This window comes from Ipomoea nil, unplaced genomic scaffold, assembly GCF_001879475.1.
Source record: "Ipomoea nil cultivar Tokyo-kokei standard unplaced genomic scaffold, Asagao_1.1 scaffold3321, whole genome shotgun sequence".
Classification (NCBI taxonomy): Eukaryota; Viridiplantae; Streptophyta; class Magnoliopsida; order Solanales; family Convolvulaceae; genus Ipomoea; species Ipomoea nil.
The window spans coordinates 5,979,463-6,006,118 of NW_017619749.1; the positions used below are offsets into that span (position 1 = coordinate 5,979,463).

Genomic DNA, 26,656 nt, shown 5'->3' on the forward strand with positions numbered 1-26,656 from the left:
ATTAATATGTCAAGCACCTTGTGTTCGAATGTCACATATGTGACTCCCCTTGAAGGAAGGTCACAGGATCGAATCCGATAGTTGAGTATTGATTATTTGGACTATATTAATTTGAAAAAGTATAGAAAATATATTACATTGTAATACAGTCAATAATATTAAAAAAATAATTCAAAGAATATAAAATAAAATTCATGACAAAAGCCAATAGCCTGTAGAATGTAGTCGGACACGTCATCAGAACTCAATAGCTTCGGACTAATTGTTCGAATTTCAACAGATTTTACGTCAAATGGCAAACGAGAAATATATAAAGGCTCAATAATTGACGTTAAGTGCAAAGAGTAGGGGTGAAATCATATTTTAGCAAATTAATATTGAGGGTTGGGGGTTTTTAATTTTTGCACCAAATAAGAAACAGTCGTTGCTCGTCTTCTTCAGTCTCTCCGTGCCCTCTCGAGCTCCCCTGTCGCACTGCAGATGAGTCTGAATCCGAATTGAAGTTCCGATTTGGGCGTTGAATTTACGATCCGTTTATTTGAGCTCGCGATAGATCTGCCGCCAAGATGTTTCGCTCTTCCTCAAGTCGTCGCTTCTCTCTCGTGTTCCTCATCATTCTGGTCAGCGTAGTTATCCATTGAAAAAAACAATTTATTAGGAAATTCATCAATTTTTGCCATTGTTTGATATTTTAATTATTGCATTTTAACTTAGTTTCATTTTGGTATCATTTTCTCGTTTTACTTTGCATGTTTCATTGTGCCGTTTTAGATAATTTGTTCAGTCAATTCACATTGCGTAGTTTTTGGTCTCTTTAAGTTTATTGGCTTTAAGAATTGAATTCTGCTTTAGGTTGTATTTGACAGGACTTAATAGTTTTTTCTCTCAATGAGATCAATACATAAATTTATCTATTAACATTTGAACGTAGAATGGATTATGCATAGTCTTTTAAACACCAAAATGCAGAAATGAAGAGCAAGAGGATGTACTTAGGTGATGCTCCTTTGATCCTTAGGATGCATTCTCTTGCTGCCACACCGAGCTGGGCTCCCTAAATTTCACCATCCAAGCAATTGCTAAACTGAGAGTGGAAGTGTGCCACTTTGTTTTTATATTATATATATATATATATATATATTATAACTTTTTAAATTATTATTATTATTATTATTTAAAGTTGAGTTGTTTTCCTGGATATTGGTTCACAAAGGACCTAAAGCAGACCTTGGAGTTTAGGAGATTGATTTTTCTTTTTCTTTCTGGAAAAGTAACTTTTAGGTCATTGAATAGGTTTTGTTATTGAGCAGATCCATGTATTTAGGTTGAAATCCTAGTGTTAGTTTTCTTTTTAATTTCCTTGCCAAGGGTAATGGATCTATTAGTTGACAGGTTGAATGTTCTTGGCATTTGCAATTTGTGTAATTTGTTTGGGTTTCTGTGCTTATTGTGAGAAATTTAAACCAATCTTTTCATGATATGTTCACAGTTGTTAAAAGTTATGTTTGGGACTTTATTATTTCAGTTACTTGGTGATGGCTCATATGGTTCTTCAGTTGGAAATCGGAAAACCGGGAGTTCTGTGTTTTCTTTGTTTAACCTCAAAGACAAGAGTAGATTCTGGAGTGAATCTGTTATCCGTACTGGTGAGTATGTAAACTCATTTTTCTGCTTATTTAACTTGCTAACTGAATCGTTTATTACAATATTATCTATATTGATCTGTGACAATGCCATTGTATGCATGCAGATCTGAATGATTTGGAATCTTCTGGGCCAGATAAAATGGACATTCTCAATTATACCAAGGCAGGTACTTGTGTGTCCCCAGGGCTATGCTTTACCAAGTCCATAAGCTAATCTCAAAGTTTGTTTGTTTTTTTTTTTTGGGCCTTTCCATATAGATATATTTTCATTTTCAACTATCATTCAAAGGAATTGTTCTGTTTAATTGACTTTTTGGGGGTAAATTTAAAGGGAATTGGCGAACACCGGAAACTATAATCTCATTGGATGATGGATGAATAAGATACCAATAAAATGTGTTCAGAGATTAACTGATTATGCTATTTCCTAATTCATGTTCTCCCTTTTTTGTGTGTGTGGAAAGCGTGGGCTTAATTTGTTATTTTTATTTTATTTATTTATTTGCCTAGAAAGATCCAACAACCTTTCTCAGTTTGTTATTCCCTTGGGATGCTCAGCTATACTTACCATCTTGCTGAGAACAATAATATTTTTGTCTATATTTATCTCATTCTTCAACATTTGGTCAGTCTTCATAGATCAAATGTTGATTCTCCCCCATGAATATGAATAATAAAATGATGCTGATGTAGGAATCAAGTAGGTGTTTTATACTTTTCAGTTTTCAAGATGAGACCAAATTGATGTAGGACGATATGACGAGGACACCTGATTTTGTAAAGTGTTGTGGTTGGAAAAATATGGAATTGTAAGGTTATACAAGGGCTAAAGCATTGGAGGTGGATGTATAGCAAATTGTAATGTAAATAGATAACAAGGAAGGAAAAAAGAAATGAAAGGCTCTTCAGGGGATGAACATGGAATTAAGAACAAAATCAAGTAATTTTGAATTTCAAGATGCAGTACAAGAAATAAAGATGCTATTGCAATCACACATAAACTTCCCATGACATTTCACTGTGGGCTTGCCTCAGCAACCAGTCTAAGAATATTAACTTCATCCTTTACATCAAAGCAAGCATCATTGGCTAATATTCATAATTGACTGAAGGGTATGAACTTAGAAGTGTTAAATTAGTCCTTTCAAAAAAAGAAGAAGAAGAAGTGTTAAATTAGGATTTATATACTCTAAGATCTTGTCTTACTAAATAAGGACTATAAAACCTATTTTGCATACTAAAAACTATTCCAAAACTCAAAGTACCTAAGAAAGACTTTTAAGATATGAGAGATTGACTCTCTTCCAGAATCTCTGCAAAATGCCAATGTTTTGGAAAACTAATGAAGGTTGATTTCTTTGTGGTATTTCACATGCTGCGTAGCATGCACACATAGATTCCCAAAGAGCATATGTTTATACTCAGTGTCTTGGAGAGTTCAATAATAGTCATGATTCTCTGTCTTCATTCTTATGCTGAATTGTGAACAACAAAGAAGCATGATCTCTGATACACTTGCATTTCACATTCATGTTTTTTTGAATGAAATGCACTTGTTGTGGGTGGCTCTTTTAAAAGTAACTTTTTTGCATATTCTATATAAAACAGTAAAACCATGTGAAGTATAGTTTGTTGTTGGACACAACTGTTAATAGTAAAGCTCTATCTCTCTTGTATGCAGGTAGTATTGCAAATTATTTGAAGCTTTTGGAAATTGACTCCATATACCTTCCAATCCCTGTGAATTTCATTTTCATAGGATTTGAAGGAAAGGGTAACCTAGGTATTAACTCATATTCTTCACCAATTTTGGCTGAACATTTTTTTCCAGTCTTATATAATCTTATTTAATTTAAAATTAGTTATGTATTTTATGATATGGACTCTGTTCCTTCTGCTGCTCTAGAGTTCAAGCTACAACCTGAGGAAATGGAGCGTTGGTTCACAAAAATTGATCACATATTTGATCATACAAGGATTCCACAGATAGGAGAAGTCCTTACACCATTTTACAAGATTAGTATTGATAAAGAACAACGACATCATCTTCCCTTAATCAGCCATTTAAGTTACAAGTATTGATGTTTCTCTCTAGTATAATTTTCTTAATGTCAATGTACATCCTTGAATTGTAGTTGACAGTATTCACTATGACATTCTGTTAATACAAACATGCATGTGCAGCTTCTCAGTTCATGCCATCCAGATGGGAGAAAAAGTCACATCCATCTTTGAACGTGCCATTGATGTCTTTGGGCGTAAAGATGATGTGTTAAATACCAGGTGCATATTATTTTCCAGCAACACACCATTTTGTGTGGGTGCTTTGGGTATTCTTATGTGTTTCCTTGCACCACCATTTTTTTGAAGGGACGATGGAGACAATCTTTGGCAAGTAGATGTGGACATGATGGAAGTTGTTTTTAATAGCCTTGTGGAGTATCTCCAATTAGAAGATGCCTACAACATTTTCATTTTGAACCCCAAGCGCGCTGAAAAGAGAGTTAAATATGGCTACCGGTTTGTATTTGGAATAGTTGGTCAATTGATTTTTCTCTTCCAATTTACTTTCCTTAGGCCAAAAGATTTCCTCCTTTTTGTTGGCTAAAAATATCATTCTCAGATTGTATTCAGAGTCCTGTCACAGTGAGGTGACTTAATCTTATATTCATATATAAGTATATAACTAGCCGAATTGGATTTATTTGCTCTGTGACTTAGTAGTTAATTATAAGTATCAAAACTTTGTTTGTTTTGTTTTGTTTTTTAAAAACATTTTGATCCAAATTGATAAAAACCAAGTATTGATGTAATATATACTTATGAGATGCAACTGTACTGTCCTAATGATTGAAATCTGAGCTGAGGAAGCAGTTCTGGCCTCTTGATCCTGGGTAAAAGATCTTAGAACCATGCTAGGTTAAGGGGTCTAAAACCTGCACATGCATACATGATTTCTATGAAGGTTTTTTTTCATCTTTCTTCTTTCTACTTCAGTTCACTTTCCTGAATATTTCAAAATAAAACTTTGCAGGAGAGGATTATCTGAGGCTGAAATAAACTTTCTGAAAGAGGTACACATGAATGTTGTTACTACTTTTGACCCTTATGTGCTGGACAATTATCTTATGCTGTGTTTTTTTTTTTTCCCGCCTTCATAGTGCACTGTTTTTCATTCTTAGTAATTAGTATGTTTAACACTTCCGGAAGCTTGTTTTTTTAACCCTTGTACAGAACTTTTTGAAGTGATTATACTGACATGTTATGTTGTACAGAATAAGGAGTTGCAGTCAAAAATTCTTCAGTCAGGAAGTGTTCCGGAAAGTGTTCTTGGTAGGTTAATTCATGTTCTCTCTCTCTCTCTCTCTCTCTCTCTCTATCTCTCTATCTCTCTCTTGTTGTTTTTGGGCTACAACTTACAACTCCATCCATTTTTTTGGGTTTATTTTCAGCTCTTGATAAAATAAAAAAACCTTTATACGAAAAGCATCCAATGGCAAAGTTTTCCTGGACTGTTACTGAAGAAACTGATACGGTAAGTTAATTTTCTGTTTAGGCTCTTGAAGCAATTTGAAATGTTTTTAGATTTAGCTTGTTATACTTGGAGGAGGCCGTGGCTGATCTTTCCTTATCTTTTGTTGGTGTTAATAGGATAAATAATCTCTCTCTCCGTCACACACTCGCACTTTTTTTTTTTAAAAAAAAAAAAATTAAATTTTGATTATGCTTGTTAAAGTACTTTAATACATGTAGTACACTGTAGCAGCAGGAATTTTAGGCATTGGTTGAGTATATATTTTCATGTACATTCCATGAAGATGCTCAGAATGATGTATAAGCATTAAGCAGTATGATTGTGAAGCCATTGACAAATAGTGCTTAATACTAGTGTTCTTTTGGGCACTGCTTTATTCAGGATTTCTGATTTCATGTCTTATTTATTGGTGATTCTATTTCACTTGTCTTTAGGGTTCTTTTTAACTGAAGGATTTATTGATCTTCACTGATGCATTCAATTACACACTGATGCTGGAATTTCAATTGAACTATTTCCTAGAATTTCCTCTTATGAAGCTGTGTTGTGAGCTACTTCAATGTCTAACATGCGTGGTGGATTAGTGGAATGTCTTTCAAATATTTAGCTTCATTGGAGCTTGTTATACTTTGACTTTTACTTTGTGACCTATACTTCTTTAATCTTTAATATATCGGACCTATTGTAGTCCATAATTTTTGTTCTTGCCAAATTGATAAGTGACTGTTGGAACCTATGCCTTCTATATATATTTCAATTTTTCAAGTGCTGAAACTAGAAAGTTTTTACACTTGTTTATTTTAGTGTACTTTCCTTGTTGAAAATTTGAAATAATTACAGGTAGAATGGTACAAGAGATGCCTGGATGTGCTAAACAATGTTGAAAATCTATCTCAAGGGAAGGATGCAGCCACCATCATACAGAGCAAAGTTATGCAGGTATACTTGATTACTTGGTTGTGCATATGGAGACTCTATGTCCTTCCACCTTGCCTTTTGGCAGTGATGAGAAGAAGGGAATTCTTTATGGAGTGAAGTTTCTAGTCTTACTATGGTGTGTTAGGTGGTGTGTTAGGTTTAGTGCAAAACTGCAAACTGCGAATTTAGTTCATTTAGAAGTGATTTAGTTCCTTTAAAATGACCATTGCAGAATGTAAATATATGGACATATGGCATATTCAAAGTAAAGGCTTGTTTGGCTCAACTTGAGCTTCTTAAGAACCCTTTTCAAGAAGTTCAAATATTGGGGTTTATTGAAATTTGAAAAAGTGAATTTTCCCTCTTATCTAGCCTTGAAAGTTCTTTTAAATTCTTAGTGTCTGGCCTGACTTCTACTTTTTGGATTATATAAGGCCCAAACTAAGATGGGCTAAACAAGCACTAGTTATTTTCTTTAAAAGAAAACCAACTCATTTTAATTGAGCAATCATTTCAGTTTTAGAGTTATGTTTATTGGCTTTATTCTATCATTTGAAGCACAATAAAAATAGACTGTTGAAATATTCTAACTTGCAAATCTTCTCAAGTTCTTGAAAGGGAAAAATGAAGATATGCGGATTCTCTTTGATAAGCAGTTAAAATCTGGGGATTTTAGTGGTTTACATGCAGAATGTCTCACAGATACATGGATAGGGAATCACAGGTTCATTTCTATTCCTGTTTGTGGCCATGGTTGTTTGTGTGTGCTTCTCACCTAACAGCTTTCTTTATGTTTACCACAATTCCTGACTCTGTTGTATTTGGCTCTCAGATGGGCATTTATCGACTTGTCTGCGGGGCCCTTTACATGGGGGCCTGCTGTTGGTGGAGAAGGTGTTCGCACAGAACTGAGCTTACCAAGTGTAGAAAAAACCTTAGGTGCAGTTGCAGGTACTGCAGTGAAAGGATGCTTTCTGATTTAATTTTTTTTTTTCTACTTAATGTGTATTTGACAATTTGATCTAGGCTTTGCTAACCAGCTTAAGTAATATTTTTGTGATATAAAGTTGGCAGAGATATCGTAAATGAGGGTGCAGTCTTTTTTTAGTTTGTTGTATTTACTGCTTTTTAAATCATATTTGTGGCCCTATTCTTAGAATTTTGGTTTCTTATTTTATTTTCCATGGAGAAGGATTTTAATAACTTGATGAATTAATCTGAAACCCTTGCATAATCTGAACAATATTTTCGTTGAGAAATTCTTTTTCTTCAGAAAGGGTGTCCATGATGGCTTGTGACCTATTCCTAAAGCTGCAAGAATATATGGAATTAGTAAAATGCCATGAAATCTGTGATTCTTTGGTCTAATTGGTTACAAAAAAAGATTTACTTCTAAATTAGTACATCTATGTCAAAGTTGTAGCACTTCTAGTTTCCGCACTTTTATTAAATGCATTTTATGTAGACCTCAGTCTTTTGCAGAGCCTCTTATCCTTTTATGTCATTTCTTATTCTTTTTTCTTCTTCTTAAATGTAATTTAATTGCACCAGAAATTTCTGAAGAAGAGGCTGAAGATATATTGCAAGAGGCGATACAAGAGAAGTTTGCAGTATTCGGTGATGTATGTTCTGAAAGATCCAATCTTGCTTTGTTTTCTTTATTCATTTACGGAGTATTAATTTAATTAAAGAAAAGTTTTGGTGCTCATATTTTCTGAAGTTGCTTTGTTCTGCTGAAATGCTGTGAGAGCATTTTGATTTATTCTCTTACATAGTTATTTATAAATAACTAAATATTTTATAAAGGTATAAGAGAAGAATGTCTGATTAAAGAAATATACTTTATTGGTTTTTGGGAGTAAGTGGCTTGCATGGGCACATCTAGGACTTACGGAATAATGACGATTTTGTTCAGGCTTGGCCTTTTCATCTCAATGTAGAGGTATATGGTAGGAAGTTGTAGTCACTGCATGTATTGCTAGTAGACTAACAACTGAGTACCAGGGCCAGAAAATAGTTTCCCAATTCAGGATCCTGCATACTATGCTGATAGATCACATACACAGTGCTTGAATATAGGATTCGAACTAGCTGACTCTTCTGAGCTCCCATATGGTTTGCTCCTTTTTTATTTTATTTTATTTTTATTAATACTAATTCTTATGCAGGGGTTAGAAATTTAGGATAAATGTGGATATTGATGTTTCTATCATTTTCATCTTTGAAAATGCAGATGCAGAAAGATCATCAAGCCATAGATATCCTTCTTGCAGAAATTGACATATACGAGCTGTTTGCTTTTAAACATTGCAAGGGTAGGAGGGTTAAACTTGCTCTTTGTGAAGGTAACTTTCTGTTCTCCACCTCAGTTTTTTAATTTTTAATTTTTAATATTTAATTTTTAATTTTTTATTTTAATGTATTGGAATTCTTTTCTGCCCTTTTCCTTGTACCTTATAGATTGTGTAGTTCAAGCTTCATGAAACCTGTGCTACTTCTTTCTGGTCTACTTTTTTTTTTTTTTTAAAAAATTTCCCTATCAAATTTCTTTATGTTTGATTAAAATGTAATCAAATGGGGGTCATGTATTCAGTATTTATGATGTTTACTGAATTGAAGCCCACCTAAATTGTTTTCCTTGAAAGTTGAAACTTGTTTTTATGCTTCAAAAGCCATGTAAAATTTTTTCTTTGTTCCATCTTTTCTTATACCTATATAACCCTCCTATCCATCTTAATCTGATTTTTAGTCACTTCTCTCGCTCAAACTTCTTTCTCTCCAAGCCCTTTCGCCACTCAACTTTCTTCCATCCGAGCCTTCTAACTGCCACTCAATCATTGTACTTGTGTACCACTAGGATGATCAGAGCTGACCACTGGATCTGGATGGAACTGCAGTTGTCAAAGAATTTCATTATGTGAATGCTTGTTTTTGTCCCCTGATAGTGGCAGGATAGGTGTTTGATCTGTTCATGTGAAGAAGTTGATGAAAACAACATCTCCTGAAGATAAAAATGAATTATCTTATTTGCTTGTAATAGTGTATTGGTTATTTGAAAATTTTTGCATTTATTTTATTTTTGTAAGTGAACAGTTTAAAAGTAGTTCAGTATTCAAACTAAATGTTGGAAAAACATTTTCCTTTTCCTGCAATGCTTTTACATGAAGTGAATGGGCTGGTATTGAAATGATTTATTTTGGAATTCTGATACCAGAGCTTGATGAGAGAATGCGGGATTTGAAAAACGAACTCCAGTCTTTTGAGGGTGAGGAGTATGATGAAAGCCATAAACAAAAGGCTGTGGATGCATTGAAAAGGATGGAGAATTGGAATTTATTCAGTGATACTCGAGAGGTGTGTCATTGGCTTTTATATATTTGCTCAGTCGTTTGAGACACTTGTTTGCTGAAATTTTATTGTCTGTAAAATTTTGAAAGTGCTTGCAATCTGCACCATATCTGCAAAATAGAGTTGTAATATTGGCACTTGAAAAAGGAAATTAATGATAAGGAAGAAGTTATAACAAGGAATTTGATGCTGCAGGATTTTCAAAATTACACCGTAGCACGTGATACTTTCCTTGCACATTTGGGTGCTACCTTGTGGGGGTCAATGAGACATGTTATATCTCCTTCGCTTGCTGATGGGGCATTTCACTACTATGAGAAACTATCTTTCCAGCTGTTTTTTATCACAGAGGAGGTATGATTATTTTTTTATAATGTGAAATTGACAGTATTTCTTATGAATAATGTTTCTCCAAATTTAATCTGCAGAAATTTAGAAATTTTAAATTGCTGCCTGTTGACCTCAAGTCTATAATGGAAGGACTTTCAATGCTGAAATTGCCTAATCAGAAAGTGATGTTCAGTCAACATATGTATGTATTGGCTCCTTTTTCATTTGGATTCTCTCCTTTGCTTTTATAGCAGGTGACATTATAAATGTTTGCCCTTGACTTATTTGTCTTCTCCCTGTTTGGTCTAACCTCTTTGAGTTTTCTCTTACATTACCCTATGTTATCCCTGTAGATTAGAAAGTAGAAGTCCTATATTTCCTCCCCAACTCCTCCACCAAAATAAATAAATAAATCCCCACCCCTAAAAACTTTGAAAAGGAGAGAATGCTCTTTCTTTGTGTATGTTGCATGAACCTTGTGGTCAGTTTGTTCATATGCTCTTTCTTTGTGGATGTGCTTTTGTCTGTAATATTTTCATAATTTCACCTAACACTTGTAGGTTACCTCTGTCTGAAGATCCTGCTTTGGCAATGGCTTTTTCTGTGGCTAGAAGAGCTGCTGCTGTCCCTCTGTTACTGGTTAATGGAACATACAGGAAAACTGTTCGTTCCTATCTTGATTCTTCCATTCTCCAACATCAGTTACAACGATTGAATGATCATGGTTCTTTGAAAGGTTTGTTTCATGAAATGTGCATTTTTGGTGTGTTTTGTTTTTCCGTGATTTCCCAAGATATGGTGAAGAACCAACCTTACCCCCCAAAGGGCAAAAGAAACCGATGTTATTATCAAGCCCGATTGACTTGAGCAATAACTTGAATGTAAGACAACCATGCAGGAAACAGGTTACTTAAAAAAGTTATTCCAATAATGTGGCATGCCTAGAAAAACATAAGAGGAATGAAAGGAAGGGAAGGAGAAGGGGGAACAATTATCTTTAGAATCACTTGCCCTGGTTGTCTTGACAAATTTAATTTGTACATGTGCATGTATCTATAATAGATTAATAAGCATGGCTCATAAATTATAAATATCTTTAGGTTTATTTATATTGGGGGGGGGGGGTCATGCCTGATATTACACTTGTAAGTATAGTTACTGACTTCCCGTCAATTCTTTGATGATGCAGGGTCACATGCACATAGCAGGTCGACTCTCGAAATCCCTATTTTTTGGTTTATTCATGGGGAAACATTGTTAGTTGACAAGCATTACCAAGCAAAGGCACTATCCGATATGGTTATTGTTGTTCAGTCAGAATCATCATCATGGGAAAGTCATCTGCAGTGTAATGGGCAGTCACTTAAGTGGGACTTGAGGTTATATTTTAAATCTATGATGGATATTTGGCATAGATAGTAGCAGCATTATTTTGAATCTAAAATTAATGGTATAGATAGGAACAAATTATTATGAATATCTATGATGCATTTATAATTGGTATAGATAGCAAATTATTTTCTGACAATGCATATTTGGAATGCTATGCTCTGTCTAAAATCTTTTTAAGTATCTGCAGGTTGTTTTGAAGTAATTAATTTAGAATCATTAATTTATTGTGTTGACACTCGGTGCATTCGCATTGTATAATCACCATTTTGATATCAGTTTGGTAAAAAGATAGAAAGTGAAGGCTTAATCTCCCATGTAGTCATTTTTATCATGACCACAGACTGTATCATCCTTCATCCTGAGCACTTATATTTTTCCTCAGATAAAATATTGTTTTCATTCTTGAAATCAGTGTTAATGATAGTACTCATTTAGCCTTTTTCTTCCCATGGTCTGTCAGGAGGCCTATAAAGGCTGCTTTAGCTGCTGTTTCTGAACATCTGGCAGGAATACTTCCTCTCCATCTTGTTTACAGTCAAGCCCATGAAACTGCAATCGAGGTTTGCCTTCCATGGGATGTTAATTTATGTTTCCACCTTGATTACCTGATATTTAAAGCTTTTCAGGATTTGTTCATTTTTAAGCTCAAATGCCAAACAAGTGCCTTATGCTTGTAGAAATCTTAAACATTTGACTAATAAATCTTCTCTCTGTCTCTCACACTCCTCCATCCTCCCTACTTTTCATGCTTGTTTAAAGAACTAATGTGTCTGCTATTTTCTTAAATTGCCAATATTATGCATTCTTGTTAATTTTATTTTGTTGGAAAAAGTAGATTTTATTGAAAAGGAGAGAAATCAAATTACAATCTAGAAGACAAGGAGGGAAAATTCTCTCTTTTTTCCCAAGGTTCATCGTGTGAGAGGAAAAATCAGCATAGGATTCTACTAATATCTTTTCCTGTTTCAATAACCCATCATAATCTTTGAGTTTGGATTCTTATACTCATTGATTATTGAGAACACTTGCTTGCATACTTGTTACGTTGTCATAGGTGTAGAGTGTAGACTTTATCCATCTAAGGGAACTCCTTTGTCTACATTACTCTTTATGGTTCTTTATTGTAATAAAATTGATCACATTTTTTGTAGTATTTGATTAAATCATATTATTGCAAAAGTAGTGAGTTGAATTATTGGTTTTTTAAGTTGATACATGGATGGACATATCTGTCTAATTTGACATGAAGTGTTTTCACTCCTTTGAACAAGTCAACATCTAGACATCCAGGTACACACTTCTATGACCACAGATAGAAGCTAAATGGTCACAGGCAACTCATGCCTGGTGAGGAGATGACAAATATTGGATATCTTTAGACATACCCTTTCAAGTTGACCTTTACTTCTCTGCTTATTTCAAGACTAGAAAACGACTGTGCAATGTGTTCTAATTGAATACTTAAAAAAAAAAAATTAAAATTTTGTGATCATCTTTTGACGCTAGAAAATGCCAATGCATGCTTATTTTGTGAACCATTCAGGTCAATTTATCTCTAGCCATATCTATTATAACATGCAATTTCTTCCATGCATCCTAATTTAGCCTTTAACTGGAGGATCATGTGCCACTGAGTTGGGTTTTTTCTACTTAACTCAATCTTGTTAGTGTCTGGTATTTTTAACAGGATTGGATATGGTCAGTGGGTTGCAACCCGTTGTCCATCACTTCTCAAGGCTGGCACACCTCAAGATTTCTGTCTGATACTATTGCTCGAAGTTATATGCTCACAACTCTTGAGGAATCAATTCTACTTGTCAACTCAGCTATTAGACGCCTTGTCAGGGAGAAGACGTGTATCCTTCAATCATACTATCATAGATCAATTTCCCATGTTTATTATCTTTACTCACTGAAATTCAGCTACACTGCATTGTGTTTAGTTGGAGATTTTTAGTTGCATTTATGACATGTTCCGAACTGAAAGCATGCCAATGATTAAGGGACTTGTATCCTTGGCTAAAATACCATGGCTAGTGGTTACTAGTTAGACATTTCTTATCTGTGATATAACTTGTATCCTTGGCATATGTTGACTAGGTCCAGAATCCAAAGCATAATTTTCAAAATATTTGTCCAAGAAATTATTGTATACTCTTTGCCCTTTAAACTTGTAAATGCCATCTACATTTGTTCTACTTAACATGAAACAGCAGAGCGGACTTTCAAGCCATTTAAGACTCAAGAGCGTGAGTTATTGAACAAATACAATTATGTTGTCAGCTTGTGGAGAAGGGTAAGCGAAGCACAATTTTAGCATTCTTTTCCACACTGGAGAGTTTTACGGTTCTGCATACTCTAGTGTTGCATATAGCCGTATATAGAATGCAATTAAAAATTTTCATGTTCCCATACTCCCGCTTCGTTGCAAATATGAAACTAGATGGTGCTACAAGAGCTTATAAATAAATTCCAAGGCATCCTCTAAACACATCTATTGGTTATGTGAAAAATCTTTTGGGTAAAATGCCATTTTCTTCTGATTCATATTATCATGTTTCATGGCCTTTCATGTTTGCTGGTATTTGGTACACAGTATGGATCTCTCTCTCTCTTGCTCATGGTTATACTCATGATTTGAGTCTCTTTTCAGATTTCAAGTGTTTCAGGGGAACTTCGATATACAGATGCATTGGCACTTGTGCACACCCTAGAGGATGCATCAAAAGGGTTAGCTTCTCTCTGCTTGTATTTACTGATATGTGACCAATTTTTGTGAAGAAGACCAGTATTCAATAAAATTTTCAGTGTTTTTTGGTCCCTGAACATGAATGAATTTGAAGCTATAGAGCTATATGATGTAAATATGTAGTCTGTCCTCCCCCAGCCTTGTACTTTATAGATCAATTCATAATCACTGGAAATTCCACATATACATTCTGTTCTCTTGCTTTGTTCATTAAGAAAGTGCTTGCATTTTGCAGGTTTGCTGAATATGTAAATGCCACTCTTGCCAGTCTCCATCCAATTCATTGCACAAGGAACCGGAAAGTTGATGTTGAGTTTGACATGACAACCATACCTGCCTTTCTGGTCGTTGTCTCCATTCTGTGGTTTGTTTTGAGGCCAAGAAGACAGAAGCCTAAGATCAACTGAAGTTTTTCTTCCTATGCTGAGAATTAGTTAGTTATCATAAATGGCTATAACTGGCAACTTGTGACAAAGCCCAACTCTGACTGCAGGAAAAATTTTGATTCCAAAACAGTGTTTTTTTTTTTCTTTCTAGTGCCCTCTATTTATTTTGATCATAATCTGAGTCTTTCTTTCTCTTTCCCTTATTCTATCACTGAAAAGGTCCAGAATGGCAGAATTTGAAAAACAAATATGCGTATGGAAAACAGGCAGGCAGCAATATGCGAATAAATATTTTATTAAGAATACTGAGAAGCGTAGCACGTAGTAGTTTTTCGTTTCAATAGTCGGAAACAAATGTTCATGAAGCAACCACCGCATCACTAAGTTGCTGGCCCTTGGTTTCCGTGGGGAAAAGCAGAACACTAAGTCCTAAAACAACTGCTATAACCTCAAATAAAATTATGGCAGCCATTATTTCACACCCCGAAACAAATTGAACAGCAACAATAGGACAGATCATGCCCGCAATTCGTCCAACGGAGTTGGCAACTCCAGCACCAGTTGTCCTGACGGAGGTAGGATATATCTGCAGTAGACAAGAAAACAAAATAAACACTGTTTATTGATATTCGTGTAAAGCCAGTGAAAATGTAGCATGAGTATGGTTACATGCACTCGGATTGGTACTCTATGCTAATGTAGCGGGGATGGATGGAGTTGGTTGCTTCAACCACCGCAACCAAATGAGTTCAAGTACTTAACTTTTCATATCAGAAAAAAAGGCATTACTATCAAAATAAAATCATTACCTCAGGACAAAATATAACAGTAATTGTGAATGTTCCAAGACAACACATGCGAGCTCCAGATAATAAGAGAGTAGTTAAAGCCTCATCCTGATGTAAAACAAGTGGTAAAAGAAATAGGAAGCCCAATGCATACATAAACATCATTGAGAATTTTCGACCTATTTTGTCCACAAGGACTGCTGCTAAAATAAGACCAGGAACCTCTGCATACAAAAACTTCTCATTAAAAAATAAACAAGAAAAAAAGAAACTGAAAGTGGCCAACACCGCTTTGCAATTAACTGCAACTGAAACACGAGAAAGGTTAGATGAGATAAGCAAGCAGATGGCATGAGGTATTCAAACAGAAACCAACAAAACACAATCCCAGCATACCCGCTAGACTGGTGAAAAAGACATCTCTATAGAGGCTAGACCCGTCATTTGAGTCTGAAATAGTTGAGATGCAGCTAGTTTGGTCGCTGCTAAGCTCTGAGGTCATCAGAACAACCCCATAATATAGAAATGCATTCCCAAAATATTGCACCCATATGACAAGGGTAGTTCCTATCAAACTGGATGAACAAATTGAAAACAGAGATGAAAATCCGGCTTTATATCTAGCATAGCTGTTGTTTTGCGTGGGTAATAATGCTTCTTGATTGACCACAGTCATTTGCTCACAAACAAGCATTCCAACCGGAAGTTTTGTCTGATTCACTTCAGCTATCTTTTGTAAAATGCTATGAGCATCTTTTATCCTACCAATGGTACATAAATACCTAGGAGATTCTACCGACAACCCATAAAAGGCAACTACTGCAAAAGATGGTAAGGATGACAGTACAAGCAACCACCTCCAACCCAATGCTGGCATAACAACCTACAACAAATATTAAAGCAGGTGCATAAGCTTTATTCACCAGGATATGCATGTACAGTAATAGATACATGCATACTTCACTACTTAAGAACCAAAAATGGAACAGGGACAAGAAATCAAGCCTAGATTACGATACATCATTAACCAAAATAAGAGATACCAAATAACTTAGAAACTGAAAAAGCCCATGATCGCACTCATCTTAGCTGAGTTTCTAAGAGAGGCAGCTGTATAAGCTTTATCACACATGGGTTGGAGACAGGGAACACTTATATTATAAGTTCAATGTGAATCAGAAGTTATCAAGCACCAAAAAAAACCTCAGGCAGATTGCTCAGAGTTGCATTAAGCACAAGATCTATGTAAATACTGGCTATCCGGTACACATACCCATGCCAAAATAGCCTCAAGAATTGTCCCAATTGTCCAGAAAGTTGAAAAGATAACCATCCAGAAGCCGCGGTTTTTTGGAGGTACAAACTCAAGAAACCAACACAAGTATACAGGCCCGCCACCCAGGCCAGTACCAACCAATGCGCGAAAAACGAGCAAGGATGTATAATTCGGGGAAAAGGAGCTTAAAATAGCACATATGGTAGTCACAGTTGCTATACTCAGCATAGCCTTCCTGTATGCCAAATGAAAGTAAACCATTGTTAATGTTAGGTACCAAACAAATTAAGTAAACATTATCCTGTAAAACAAGACAAAAATGTAATGAAATGTCATCTACCTTGTTTACAAACAGACTTAATTTGTATATTCAGTTTATTGTGTACTTGAGAATAAGGTGAAGCACTTTTTCTATCATACTTCTTAATCATTCTCATTGTTCAGTATATAAAAACCTTGGTCACACATTTAGATATAGACTTATTGTATTAGGGCAAACCAGTTTATCTATTTAACACTACCAACTCACTAATGGTTTCTCTCAGATCCAAAACCATTGTTGCAGATCAGATATACATACATACATACAGGATGCAAATGATGATTAGAGCATCTATATTTTAGTGTGACTGTATAAGCATCTTACTGGTTCATAGATCAAACAAGCAATTAGCTAGCTACTCAAGTAAAGCAAAAACGCATAAAGATAAAGACGAGTATATGAAAAGCGGAAAGCTAGCCTTCTTCCGAAATTATCGGAGAGGAGGCCCCAGGAATAAGCTCCGATGAGCATGCCGGCGAAGACGACGGTGGTGATTAAGCCTTCCTCGGCGGCGGAAAGTCCCCAGAGGACCTTAACAGAGGGGCCAATAAACGACAGAAGCATCACTTCCATGGCGTCCACAAGGTAGCCCAGCCCTGCATATGCAAGCACCCAATACTGGAACCTCCCAAACTCCGCCGCGGAAAGCGCCTCGTCGATCGAGTAGTAAACGCCGGCATCGTCTCCTCCCAGTCCGTAATTCTGCGGCGGCACCACATCCTCCTGTACATCAACAACACCGCAAAAACTCAATCAAGCAAATCAACCATTACTATCATCATCTACTAACACGAAGAACATTACCACATCAATCATGCTGAAAACGTTTGGTATGATAGTTGTAGCATCTGACAAGAGAAGCGCGAGAATAGGAAGCAGTCAGTGTCTCAGTGATAGATAGTCCAAAGAAGTAGTATACGAGTATTCTTCTTATAAGTATTTCCATGGCCGATGATTAGGTGATTGTTTAATTAACTAATTAATAATAATAATAATACTCCGTAAATGTTATGATTGTATGTTGAAAAATATGGATTTGCTCCCAAAATGCTTCCGCTAATCACATGATTAAGCAGCTTCTCAGTTCTCACGACACTTCCCCTACGTGGCGCTGCTTGATTTGAACAGCACATAATCCTCACTACTTATTAGTTACGTGCTTGTCCTTCTCACTCAATGTTATTCCTTTTACAAATTAAATTCCTCGTTGATAAGTCAATTGCTTTATTTAAGTTGACCATTAAGGGTCTATTTAGTTCCCTGGAATGGTCAAGGATTTTGTAATTTAATGACACAAACAGGGCGAAGCCATCCCTTGGGGTAAGGGCGTAAGGGGCCCTGACTTCTCCCACCCTATCCCCATTTTTAGTAGATATATAAGTATATATTATTATAATATGAATAAATTACACTTTTGGCCTCCCTCTTAATTTTTTTTAAAACAAATAATCTATTATGTATATATTAAATGTATTCAAAAGTTATACTTTTCGTTTCTAAGTTATGGAATAATTGTAGAATTTGTCCATAATTGTTGATCTTGTTCACTAAGCTATAATTGACGTTGCAAATTTCATCATTTTAATAACATGTTGTGGTCACTATTCCTTTCTAAGCTATACATCGTTCCTAATGTTTTGTTAGTAAAGGAATGAAATTTGCAACATAAATTACAGAGTATATTTTAGGGACGAAAAGTAAGCACGACAAATAATTATGAATTCTTCAATTACCCTATAACTTAGTGATTAAAAGTGTAATTTTTCCTATTTTTTACTATTGTATAATTTTTGTGTTATGTAAAAAATTCAAAAATAATGTTTGACAATCTTAACGATCGTACTCATATAATTATATATTTCATATATTATTGCACATAGTATAATTAAAAATAATTATCAATAATAATTGGCACAATCATATATGGTATTTATATAATAATATTGTGAATTGAAGCATGTGCTCCATCTCAACTAAAAGCCTAAGCTTCTAGTTGGATTGCACGTTAATGGCTATACGCCCCCTCACGTGTGCGGTGGGTTCCAAGCAACACGTGGACCGGTAAACCGTAGTCGCTTACGAGTGGCATTGAGATTCGAACACATGACCTTTGGTCTGATTCTGATACCAAATTGAAGCATGTGCTCCATCTCACCTAAAAGCCTAAGCTTCTAGTTGGATTGCACGTTAATGGCTATATGCTCACATTGTGAGGTTGGTACTAATACCGACTCAGTTGATAAATTTCTTCTATAAATTTGGCCTCCCAACCCTAACTTTCTGGCTCCGCCGCTGGGCATAAATTGCTCAAAGTTGCTTCTTTACAAAGAATGTTGTGGGATTGAGTCTCAGGCGTTATTGGCTAGTATTAAAAAAAAATGTTTTCTTTGAATTTGAAGAAAATTGATTTTTTTTTTTTTTAATTTGGTTCATATAAGATATTTTTCATGGCCCTTCTTAGTATTTTATTTTTTATGAAAAATATTTTTCATCGAAAATAAGTAGAATAATTATATCACCAACTATTCTTAATTACCACTATTATTGTGTAGTTGTATAGTTGTCTTTATACTTATTATTCTTTATAATTTCAAACTCAATCAAACAATAGATTTCATATTTCGAGTAATTTCTTTTCCACCAACCAAACAATGTAATTCATTTTTCTGGAATTTCAATTATATTTTCCTTCAAATATTTTTCAGCGAATCAAATGGATTGTAAAACTTTTTTAAAAGAAAAATTGGTTAATTCGATTAAACAATTCAAATTTTACACCTCAACTAGTAATTAGTAATGTATAATATATATATATATATATATATATATATATATATATATAATTTTGGTTAATTTAGTCCATGATCTTGTGGTTTAGTGGCATGAAGTGATTCTTTCAAATGAAAGATCATGGGTTTAAGTCATAGTGAGGATGATATTGACTTTTTGTGCTTATCCACTTTCAAAAAGTAGATATAAACATATAATATATTGTAAGAGTCAGTAGTACGTATTCAAAGAAAAAAGAAAACGCAACTAATACACTACTTGAGGATCAACTCGACTCCACCATTGACTTCTACGTAATAGCATGCAAATCACATGTGCTAGTTGAGATTCATGATGTAGTTCAACAAAATTTGAAAACCTAAATTATATTTAAAAAAAAAAATTATGTACTAGGATTTTGAATAATGATCTTTTGATACGAGAATCATATTCTACTCATTCGATCACCCTTTTGAAGCTTTAAATCTAATGTTAATTATATTTTGTAACAAATTGTATTTTGGTTTGGTGAGAATTTTCAATGAAATGAAAATTTAATTTAGTACGAAATTGATTGAATGGACGCATTTAAATTTCAGAACTCGTTTTGGATTTTAAAAAATTGTGTGACGCAAAAACAACGAAGAGTGTACCTTCAGGCTCATAGTCACAACAAAAATTTTGTGGTGCAAATTTTACGTGGATCATGGTCTCTATAGTAATGTGGTTCATAATGTAAGTATTATTCTAATTATACTTTAGTTTCATTTGATAACATTATTTTGTTTTTCAGTTTAATTTTTCACACTCATTAGTTTCATTATAGCAATACCAAAGTATCGTTTTAATTCTACTACAGTTTAATTTGACAATATACATTATTATATGAGCTTTATTTTATAGTTTCATTTTTCACACACTAGTTTAATTATAATAATGCTAAAGTATTGTTTTAATTACACTCCATGCTCATTTGACAATTTTATTGTATGGTTCTAGATTTTAGTTTCATTTTTCACACACACTAGTTTTATTTTAATAACATTAAAGTATCTTTTTAATTATACTACAGTTTCATTTGACAATATACATTGTTGAATGAGCTTTGTTTTTTAATTTCATTTTTCACACATACTAGTTTCATTTTAACAACACTAAAGTATCATTTTAAGTTTACTACAGTTTCATTTGACAATCATGGTCCACAGCATTATGGATCATGGTCCACTGTATAACAATTGCCTCCACGGTTTCATGCGTTGTTTTCAATCTAAAGAAAAATATTATGTGTACTCTCATTTTTTTTACTCTCAATTTTTACTTTCACACATAAAATCTTGATATAGATACTTATATTAGGATTCACATAAAAAATAGCTTATCAATATTGACTACATTAAAAAATAAAATTTAGAATGTAAAATTTGAGACTCTATGTATTATACGGAGTCATTATTTTCTAAAATACTGACTTTATTGGGAGACTACATAATTTATTAAATTGTCCTTTTTTTCGATCATATCATATCCGGTAGGTTATCACTTATCACTTTATCAGTACGTGAGGCTATTAGCTTCTTACTTGTCCCACGTCCTCAAAGTACTCGCGCATTGCCACTCAACACGTGTCACGTGCTGATTTCCCTAGTCTGGCACCACCGAACATGAGAGATAATAATAACTTCCGCAATAATTAAAGTTTTTGACTTAAAATTTAAGAAAGAGAAAAGGTAAAAAAAAAGGAGAAAAACGACATTAATGCACTATGCGCCGACTGAGCGCTGTGTGCCTGTGTTGCGCTTCACGGGAAATTGGCGCAAAAATCTGTTTTTCTCGGTGGGTGCTACAAGTCGTTATATTTGCACCGCGGTAAAAAACGACGCCGTTTCTTTACTTAAAGAAACGGTCTGCCGTTAGAGTTAACGAAGTCCGTTTGTTTGGTGTATTAAACACTAATTGACACTACAGTATATCCAAACCGACACTGCAGTTATATCAAAATGATACTGTAGTTATAGTGAAATGAAACTGCAGTGTATATGAACTGAAACTGAATAACATTTCACATATTTGAGTGTATATTGTACAATGAAGCTGTAATTATATCAAAATGATCATGTAGTTGTGTTTTAATGAAACTATAGTGTATATAAAATAAAATTAAATAACATTTTCACATATTTGAGTCTATAAATATCGAATGAAACTATAGTTATATCGAAATAAAACTGTAGTTGTGTTCAACTGAAACTGCAGTGTATACAAAATGACACTGAATAACAGAGTTACTTTTTGCAAAAGGGTGCGAAACGACGGAAACAAACACTGTTTATTTTCATTTTAAAAAAAAAAAGACGCGTGCATAATATAATTTGCCGGGTGCTACACATCCGATTAAAACATATGCTCTGCAGGGAGTTTTTTTTTTTTTTTTTTTTAATCTCCCCACCCGCCTGATTAACTCTATCTCCAATGTAAATAATAATTACTATTTAATCTAAAGACTAAACATATACATTTGAAAATGTACTATTTTGGTGTAAACTGAGATTGAACACCACATACAAAATCTATTGCAAAAGTGTCCTCATAATACATTTTTGCCTCTCAGGTTACTCCTCTTCGGAGAGCAATAAGAGTCCGACTGGTCTGAACTTACGAAGTACCTGAACTGCGAAGAGGGTCTACAAGCAAGAGCAAGGAATCGAACAGGTAAGATTCATATTTCTATTTTTCCTGTAGAAATTCTTGCATTTTCTGTTAGTAACATAAACAATTTATTTAGTTTTATATAGGGTACATACATACATGCAACCATAATCGGTGGGGAAATATGATGATGAAGACTCTGGTAATCTAACCACTATTGTCAATACTAGTATTCGTACCCGGATGAGTGGACAAAAACTTAGCATCAACATAATATTAAACTAATATAATATAAGTCTAATTATAGAAATATGATTGAAATTAAAATAAATTAGCTACATTAATAAATATCAAAAGGATTAAAAAATTACAAATTATTGAAGATTTCTTTATATTCGACATTTTTAGTCGTAGGTATAAACTCCCCATTGAGGCGCAACGAGAATATAATGGCTAAAAAACTTAATAATTTTGAAACGATAAAGATTGCAATTTTATTACACATTATTGAAAACTTCTTTGTACACAATATTTTTACTTTTTAATTTGTTAGTGGTACTTTAAAATGGTACATTTTCGCCACAAATAAAAATTTTTAAACCCTAGGATTACTAAATCCCTATGTGCAGTTGTTGGCCATGGTTAAAAACTGGCCTTTTCAAAAACAACGTTTGAGAGTATTTGCCCTTGACTTTTATTTATTATCATGGCATAAGAGAGCATCAAAGGAAATTGCTTTCGTTGCAATTTGAAAGGCAATCTTAGATCAATGTTAAAGATATTATGAGAATTAAAACATTTGTTCCTGCATTGGTTCCACACAAGATCTAGGCTTCTAAAACGTGATTCACCAATCTTGTAACAATTAACCTTGTACCATTACAGAATCCTTGTGTGATCAATATTTCTCAAGAGCATAACAGTTGTACCCACTTTTAAAATCAGAGCATGATTTAATACTCCAGAGCAATGCAACCCATAAAATGGTTGGAATTTGTTGAGCCTTTTGTTTGTGATTTGTTACAGCTACTCAAGTTCAAGTATATACTAAAAGTACCTTTCATTAAACAATATCCATAGAAAACTTTCATGAAGAAACAATATCAGTTAGCTTCCGGCCCTTGGTTTCCAGTGGGAAAAGCAAAGCTCCTACTCCCGAAAGAATTGCTACAGCCTCGAATAGAAGTATTGCAGCAGTCATTTCACAGCCACTGATGAATTGCACCGTGACAACCGGGCAGATCATGCCTGCGATGCGCCCAACAGCGCTCGCAACTCCAACCCCGGTTGTTCTTACAGAGGTTGGATAAATCTGCACGAAAGAAAAATAAAAGCGTGACGTTCTTGCATTTTTTAACTGCAAAACTGTGTCGATTCCAGAAAGCTGAATGCATACAAAATGAACTCTGGAGGTATCGGGGAAAGATTGAAGGAAGAAAGAACCGAATTGCCATGAGATGGCAAGGGATTTGCGCTTTACCTCGGGGCAATAGATGCCAGCGACAGTGAATGTTCCAATAAAGCACATACGAGCTCCGAATAATAAACCTGTAGTTAAAAACTCGTGCTCATGGATAACGAGTGGCAAGAGAAATAGGAAGCCTGCTCCGTACATAAGTACCAATGACATTTTACGGCCAGCCTTGTCCACTAGGACAGCTGATAAGACAAGACCAGGAAGCTCTGCAAGGAGGAAATGAACAAAATAAGCAACAAAGATTGTATTGGCATTAAATCCGAGAAGGAACAGACGAAGGTGAAACAAATCGGGGGAACCTGCTAGACTGGTGATGAAGGAATCTCTGTAAAGGCTATAGTCATCGTTCAAGTTTGGAGTAGTTGATATGCATTTAGCTTCGTCGCTGCTAAGCTCTGAAGTCAACAATATAACGCCATAATACAAAAATGAATTTCCAAAATAAACTACCCAAATAAGAAGGGTAGTTCTTATTAATCTAGATGAAAATAGAGGAAATAGAGAAGAAAAGGCCGCTTTGTAATTAGCAAATTTGTTTCTATGCCTGGAAAGTAATTCTTCATTGGCCTCAGGCACGTTGTCACAAACAAGCATTCCGAAGGGAAGTTCTGTCTGATTGACTGCAGCTACTTTCTTCAAGACATTATAAGCATCTTTTACTCTGCCTTTGGTACATAAATACCTAGGAGATTCTATTGTCCAACCATAAAAGGCAAGCGTCGCGAAACATGGTACTGATGATAGACCAAGCAACCACCTCCAACCCAATTTTGGCATAACGATCTACACAAAGAATAAAGCAATAGGCATAACGTTTGTTAACTAGGGCATGGAAGTAATAAACAAGAGAATTCAGCTAAGTGCACACATGAAAACCATGGATTCCATTTTGTTTTTGAAAGCAAACGAATAAGTGAATTAATCAAAAAGGTGTGCAATACACCGGGGGGAGGGGGGGGGGGGGGTGATCCCAGTACACATCAAAACCATGTATTCCATTTAATTTGTGTAAAAGAATATGGTTTCTGAAGCAAGTGAAGACACCGGTTTCCTCCCAATTTGTAGCCTACTTATGCAGACTGGAAATAAACAGAGAAAACAAGAATATAATGACCATGAAATATGGATGCTCTGAACTATTTAAATGTTGCTGAAGAAGTACAAAAATCATGGAAGCATACTGTCAAATGCACAAGGGTCAAGGGGCATACCCATGCCAACAAAGCCTCTAGTACTGTTCCAACTGTCCAGAAAGTTGAGAAGATAACCATCCATAACCCCCGGTTTTCTGGAGGTACAAATTCAAGAAACCAAGAGGAGTACACAGGCCCACCGGCCAGGCCAGTGCCAACCAACATACGAAGGACAAGCAAAGATATATAATTTGGGGAAAAGGCACTTAAAAATGCAGTTACAGTTGTCACGACTGCTACACTCAAAAGGCCCTTCCTGGATGGCAATGAAAGAAAAGAAACAGTTTAAGTGCTGTACAAAAATGACAAAGACAAATGTAAAACCAAACAAAATAAGGAAATATTTTTTTTTGACACATAAAATATGATGGAAATGTAATAATCATCATTGAAAGTGCACTAGATGAAACAATAATGAAATTTTATACTGTAACTAAAAGAAGCTGAGTTAATGTCAACCCAAATATTCTATTCATAGTCAAAAAGTGATAATGGTGGAAGTTTATTCTCAGAATACCCAATAAAGCCAACTAATATGATATGGGTAGGAAAAGGAAACAATGCAACATTCAATCAACTCATGGGCATACTTCACAATAATAAGCTCAATGTAGACTCCATAATGTGCTGGAGCGCTCAGTACATTAGCAGTGTAGAGAGTTGAACAATTAAACACTATCTACATTCTTTCTGACACTGAATTCTGTATATTATGTTAATTATGATTATGTACGTACCTGATAATAAGGGGCACCTCTTACAATAACAGAATGCTTAATAATAATCAAAATTAGCATATGATAACCTTGGTAAAATATTTAGCAAGTTAAATGGATGGCAAATAATCCCAGTAACATAGACTCAGGTACTGGCATGGAGGCTATCTTTTAGGATGGCACATTTCTCCTAATCTTGCAAAGCTTTCTCATACGTAATCATTACAACTAAGTACTAGATAATCTCTAACAAATATTTTGAAAGCTCGCAGTGAGGATTGGCAGAAGGATCACAAAGAGATAAACAAGTCTAGGTTACACATAGCTGACCAGATCAAACCGAGGCCAATAGGCAGCTCCTACAAGGAGCCAAGAACTTGGAACTTGTGGTTACCAAGTAAACTAACCGACCAACTTAGATGGGGTTGCCCTCATCCCAAAGAAATACTAATTGCAATTGCCAGTTTATAAATAAGCCACTGAAGTAAAGCACAACAAGAGGGAAAGTAAAATCAGAGTAAAGAGGAAGCTAGCCTTCTTCCACAGTTATCAGCAACGATGCCCCAGAAATAAGCTCCGACTAACATGCCGGCGAAAACAACAGTGGTGATGAGACTTTCCTGGGCAGATGAAAGTCCCCAGACGGACTTCACGGAGGGGCCAATGAAGGAGAGGATCATCACCTCCATTGCGTCCACCACCGCACCGAGCCCCGCATAAGCAAGCACCAAGAACTGAAATTTCCCGAACCCGGCCGCCGACAGTGCTTCATCCACCGTGTAATAAGCTCCATTGTCTTCAACATCCTGAGAGTAATCAAGCTGTGACACCTCTTCCTGCCATCAATCAACAGTAAAGCTCAATCATTCAATCAACCACCAAAGCGCGCGCACTAAGAGTTTCTAGAAGGGATTTTACCTCATCAATCATGGTTGGTCTTTCTGTCAGGCAATTAACCGAATACCAACAAGGCACGAACTCCACAAACCAGTCCAAGAAAACTGAAAACTAACTTGCCTTTCCGCCCATCCCCCTCCAAACACGTCGGTTTATGCCTTCGGGTTATACTTTATTTTCTATATCCAATTATCCATTTCAAGATTATTGCGTGCAAATCTAGTAAAGTTTAGATTATAATTTTTCTTTGATGCCGATATTTTAA

General features: G+C 35.0%; 3 protein-coding genes across 7 annotated transcripts; 1 reads left to right on the forward strand and 2 right to left on the reverse strand.

The window, feature by feature from the left end:
• Positions 1-364: 364 nt before the first annotated feature.
• On the forward strand, positions 365-14,507 carry LOC109170184. Of its 3 annotated transcripts, none has more exons than XM_019319168.1 (25): positions 365-620; positions 1,526-1,646; positions 1,751-1,813; positions 3,328-3,429; positions 3,553-3,721; positions 3,831-3,929; positions 4,017-4,166; positions 4,681-4,720; positions 4,922-4,979; positions 5,099-5,181; positions 6,022-6,120; positions 6,708-6,823; positions 6,932-7,050; positions 7,651-7,721; positions 8,333-8,444; positions 9,314-9,453; positions 9,643-9,801; positions 9,876-9,979; positions 10,338-10,513; positions 10,967-11,156; positions 11,630-11,729; positions 12,857-13,025; positions 13,383-13,465; positions 13,823-13,899; positions 14,154-14,507. In XM_019319168.1, exons 1-25 carry the CDS (start codon positions 567-569, stop codon positions 14,323-14,325), a joined length of 2,826 nt encoding a protein of 941 aa, XP_019174713.1. In that variant the 5' UTR covers positions 365-566; the 3' UTR covers positions 14,326-14,507. The 3 variants fall into 3 exon arrangements, with proteins under 3 accessions (XP_019174713.1, XP_019174715.1, XP_019174714.1); XM_019319170.1 differs by having other exon boundaries at positions 366-620; positions 1,751-1,809; XM_019319169.1 differs by lacking the exons at positions 4,922-4,979; positions 5,099-5,181 and having other exon boundaries at positions 366-620.
• LOC109170186 (organic cation/carnitine transporter 7-like) lies at positions 5,058-26,633 on the reverse strand. Of its 3 annotated transcripts, XM_019319173.1 has the most exons (9): positions 26,520-26,633; positions 26,413-26,479; positions 26,029-26,330; positions 24,797-25,034; positions 23,885-24,368; positions 23,589-23,791; positions 23,178-23,420; positions 10,343-10,348; positions 5,058-5,068 (listed from the first exon to the last, which is right to left on the reverse strand). In XM_019319173.1, the coding sequence occupies exons 2-7, from the start codon at positions 26,422-26,424 to the stop codon at positions 23,196-23,198; spliced, it is 1,464 nt and encodes a 487-aa protein (XP_019174718.1). In that variant the 5' UTR covers positions 26,425-26,479; positions 26,520-26,633; the 3' UTR covers positions 5,058-5,068; positions 10,343-10,348; positions 23,178-23,195. The 3 variants fall into 3 exon arrangements, with proteins under 3 accessions (XP_019174718.1, XP_019174719.1, XP_019174720.1); XM_019319174.1 differs by having other exon boundaries at positions 26,413-26,633; XM_019319175.1 differs by lacking the exons at positions 5,058-5,068; positions 10,343-10,348 and having other exon boundaries at positions 23,002-23,420.
• Positions 14,582-17,807, reverse strand: LOC109170185 (organic cation/carnitine transporter 7-like). The gene is made up of 6 exons (XM_019319172.1): positions 17,495-17,807; positions 17,109-17,413; positions 16,366-16,603; positions 15,489-15,975; positions 15,114-15,316; positions 14,582-14,890 (listed from the first exon to the last, which is right to left on the reverse strand). The coding sequence occupies exons 1-6, from the start codon at positions 17,504-17,506 to the stop codon at positions 14,663-14,665; spliced, it is 1,473 nt and encodes a 490-aa protein (XP_019174717.1). The 5' UTR covers positions 17,507-17,807; the 3' UTR covers positions 14,582-14,662.
• Positions 26,634-26,656: the final 23 nt, after the last annotated feature.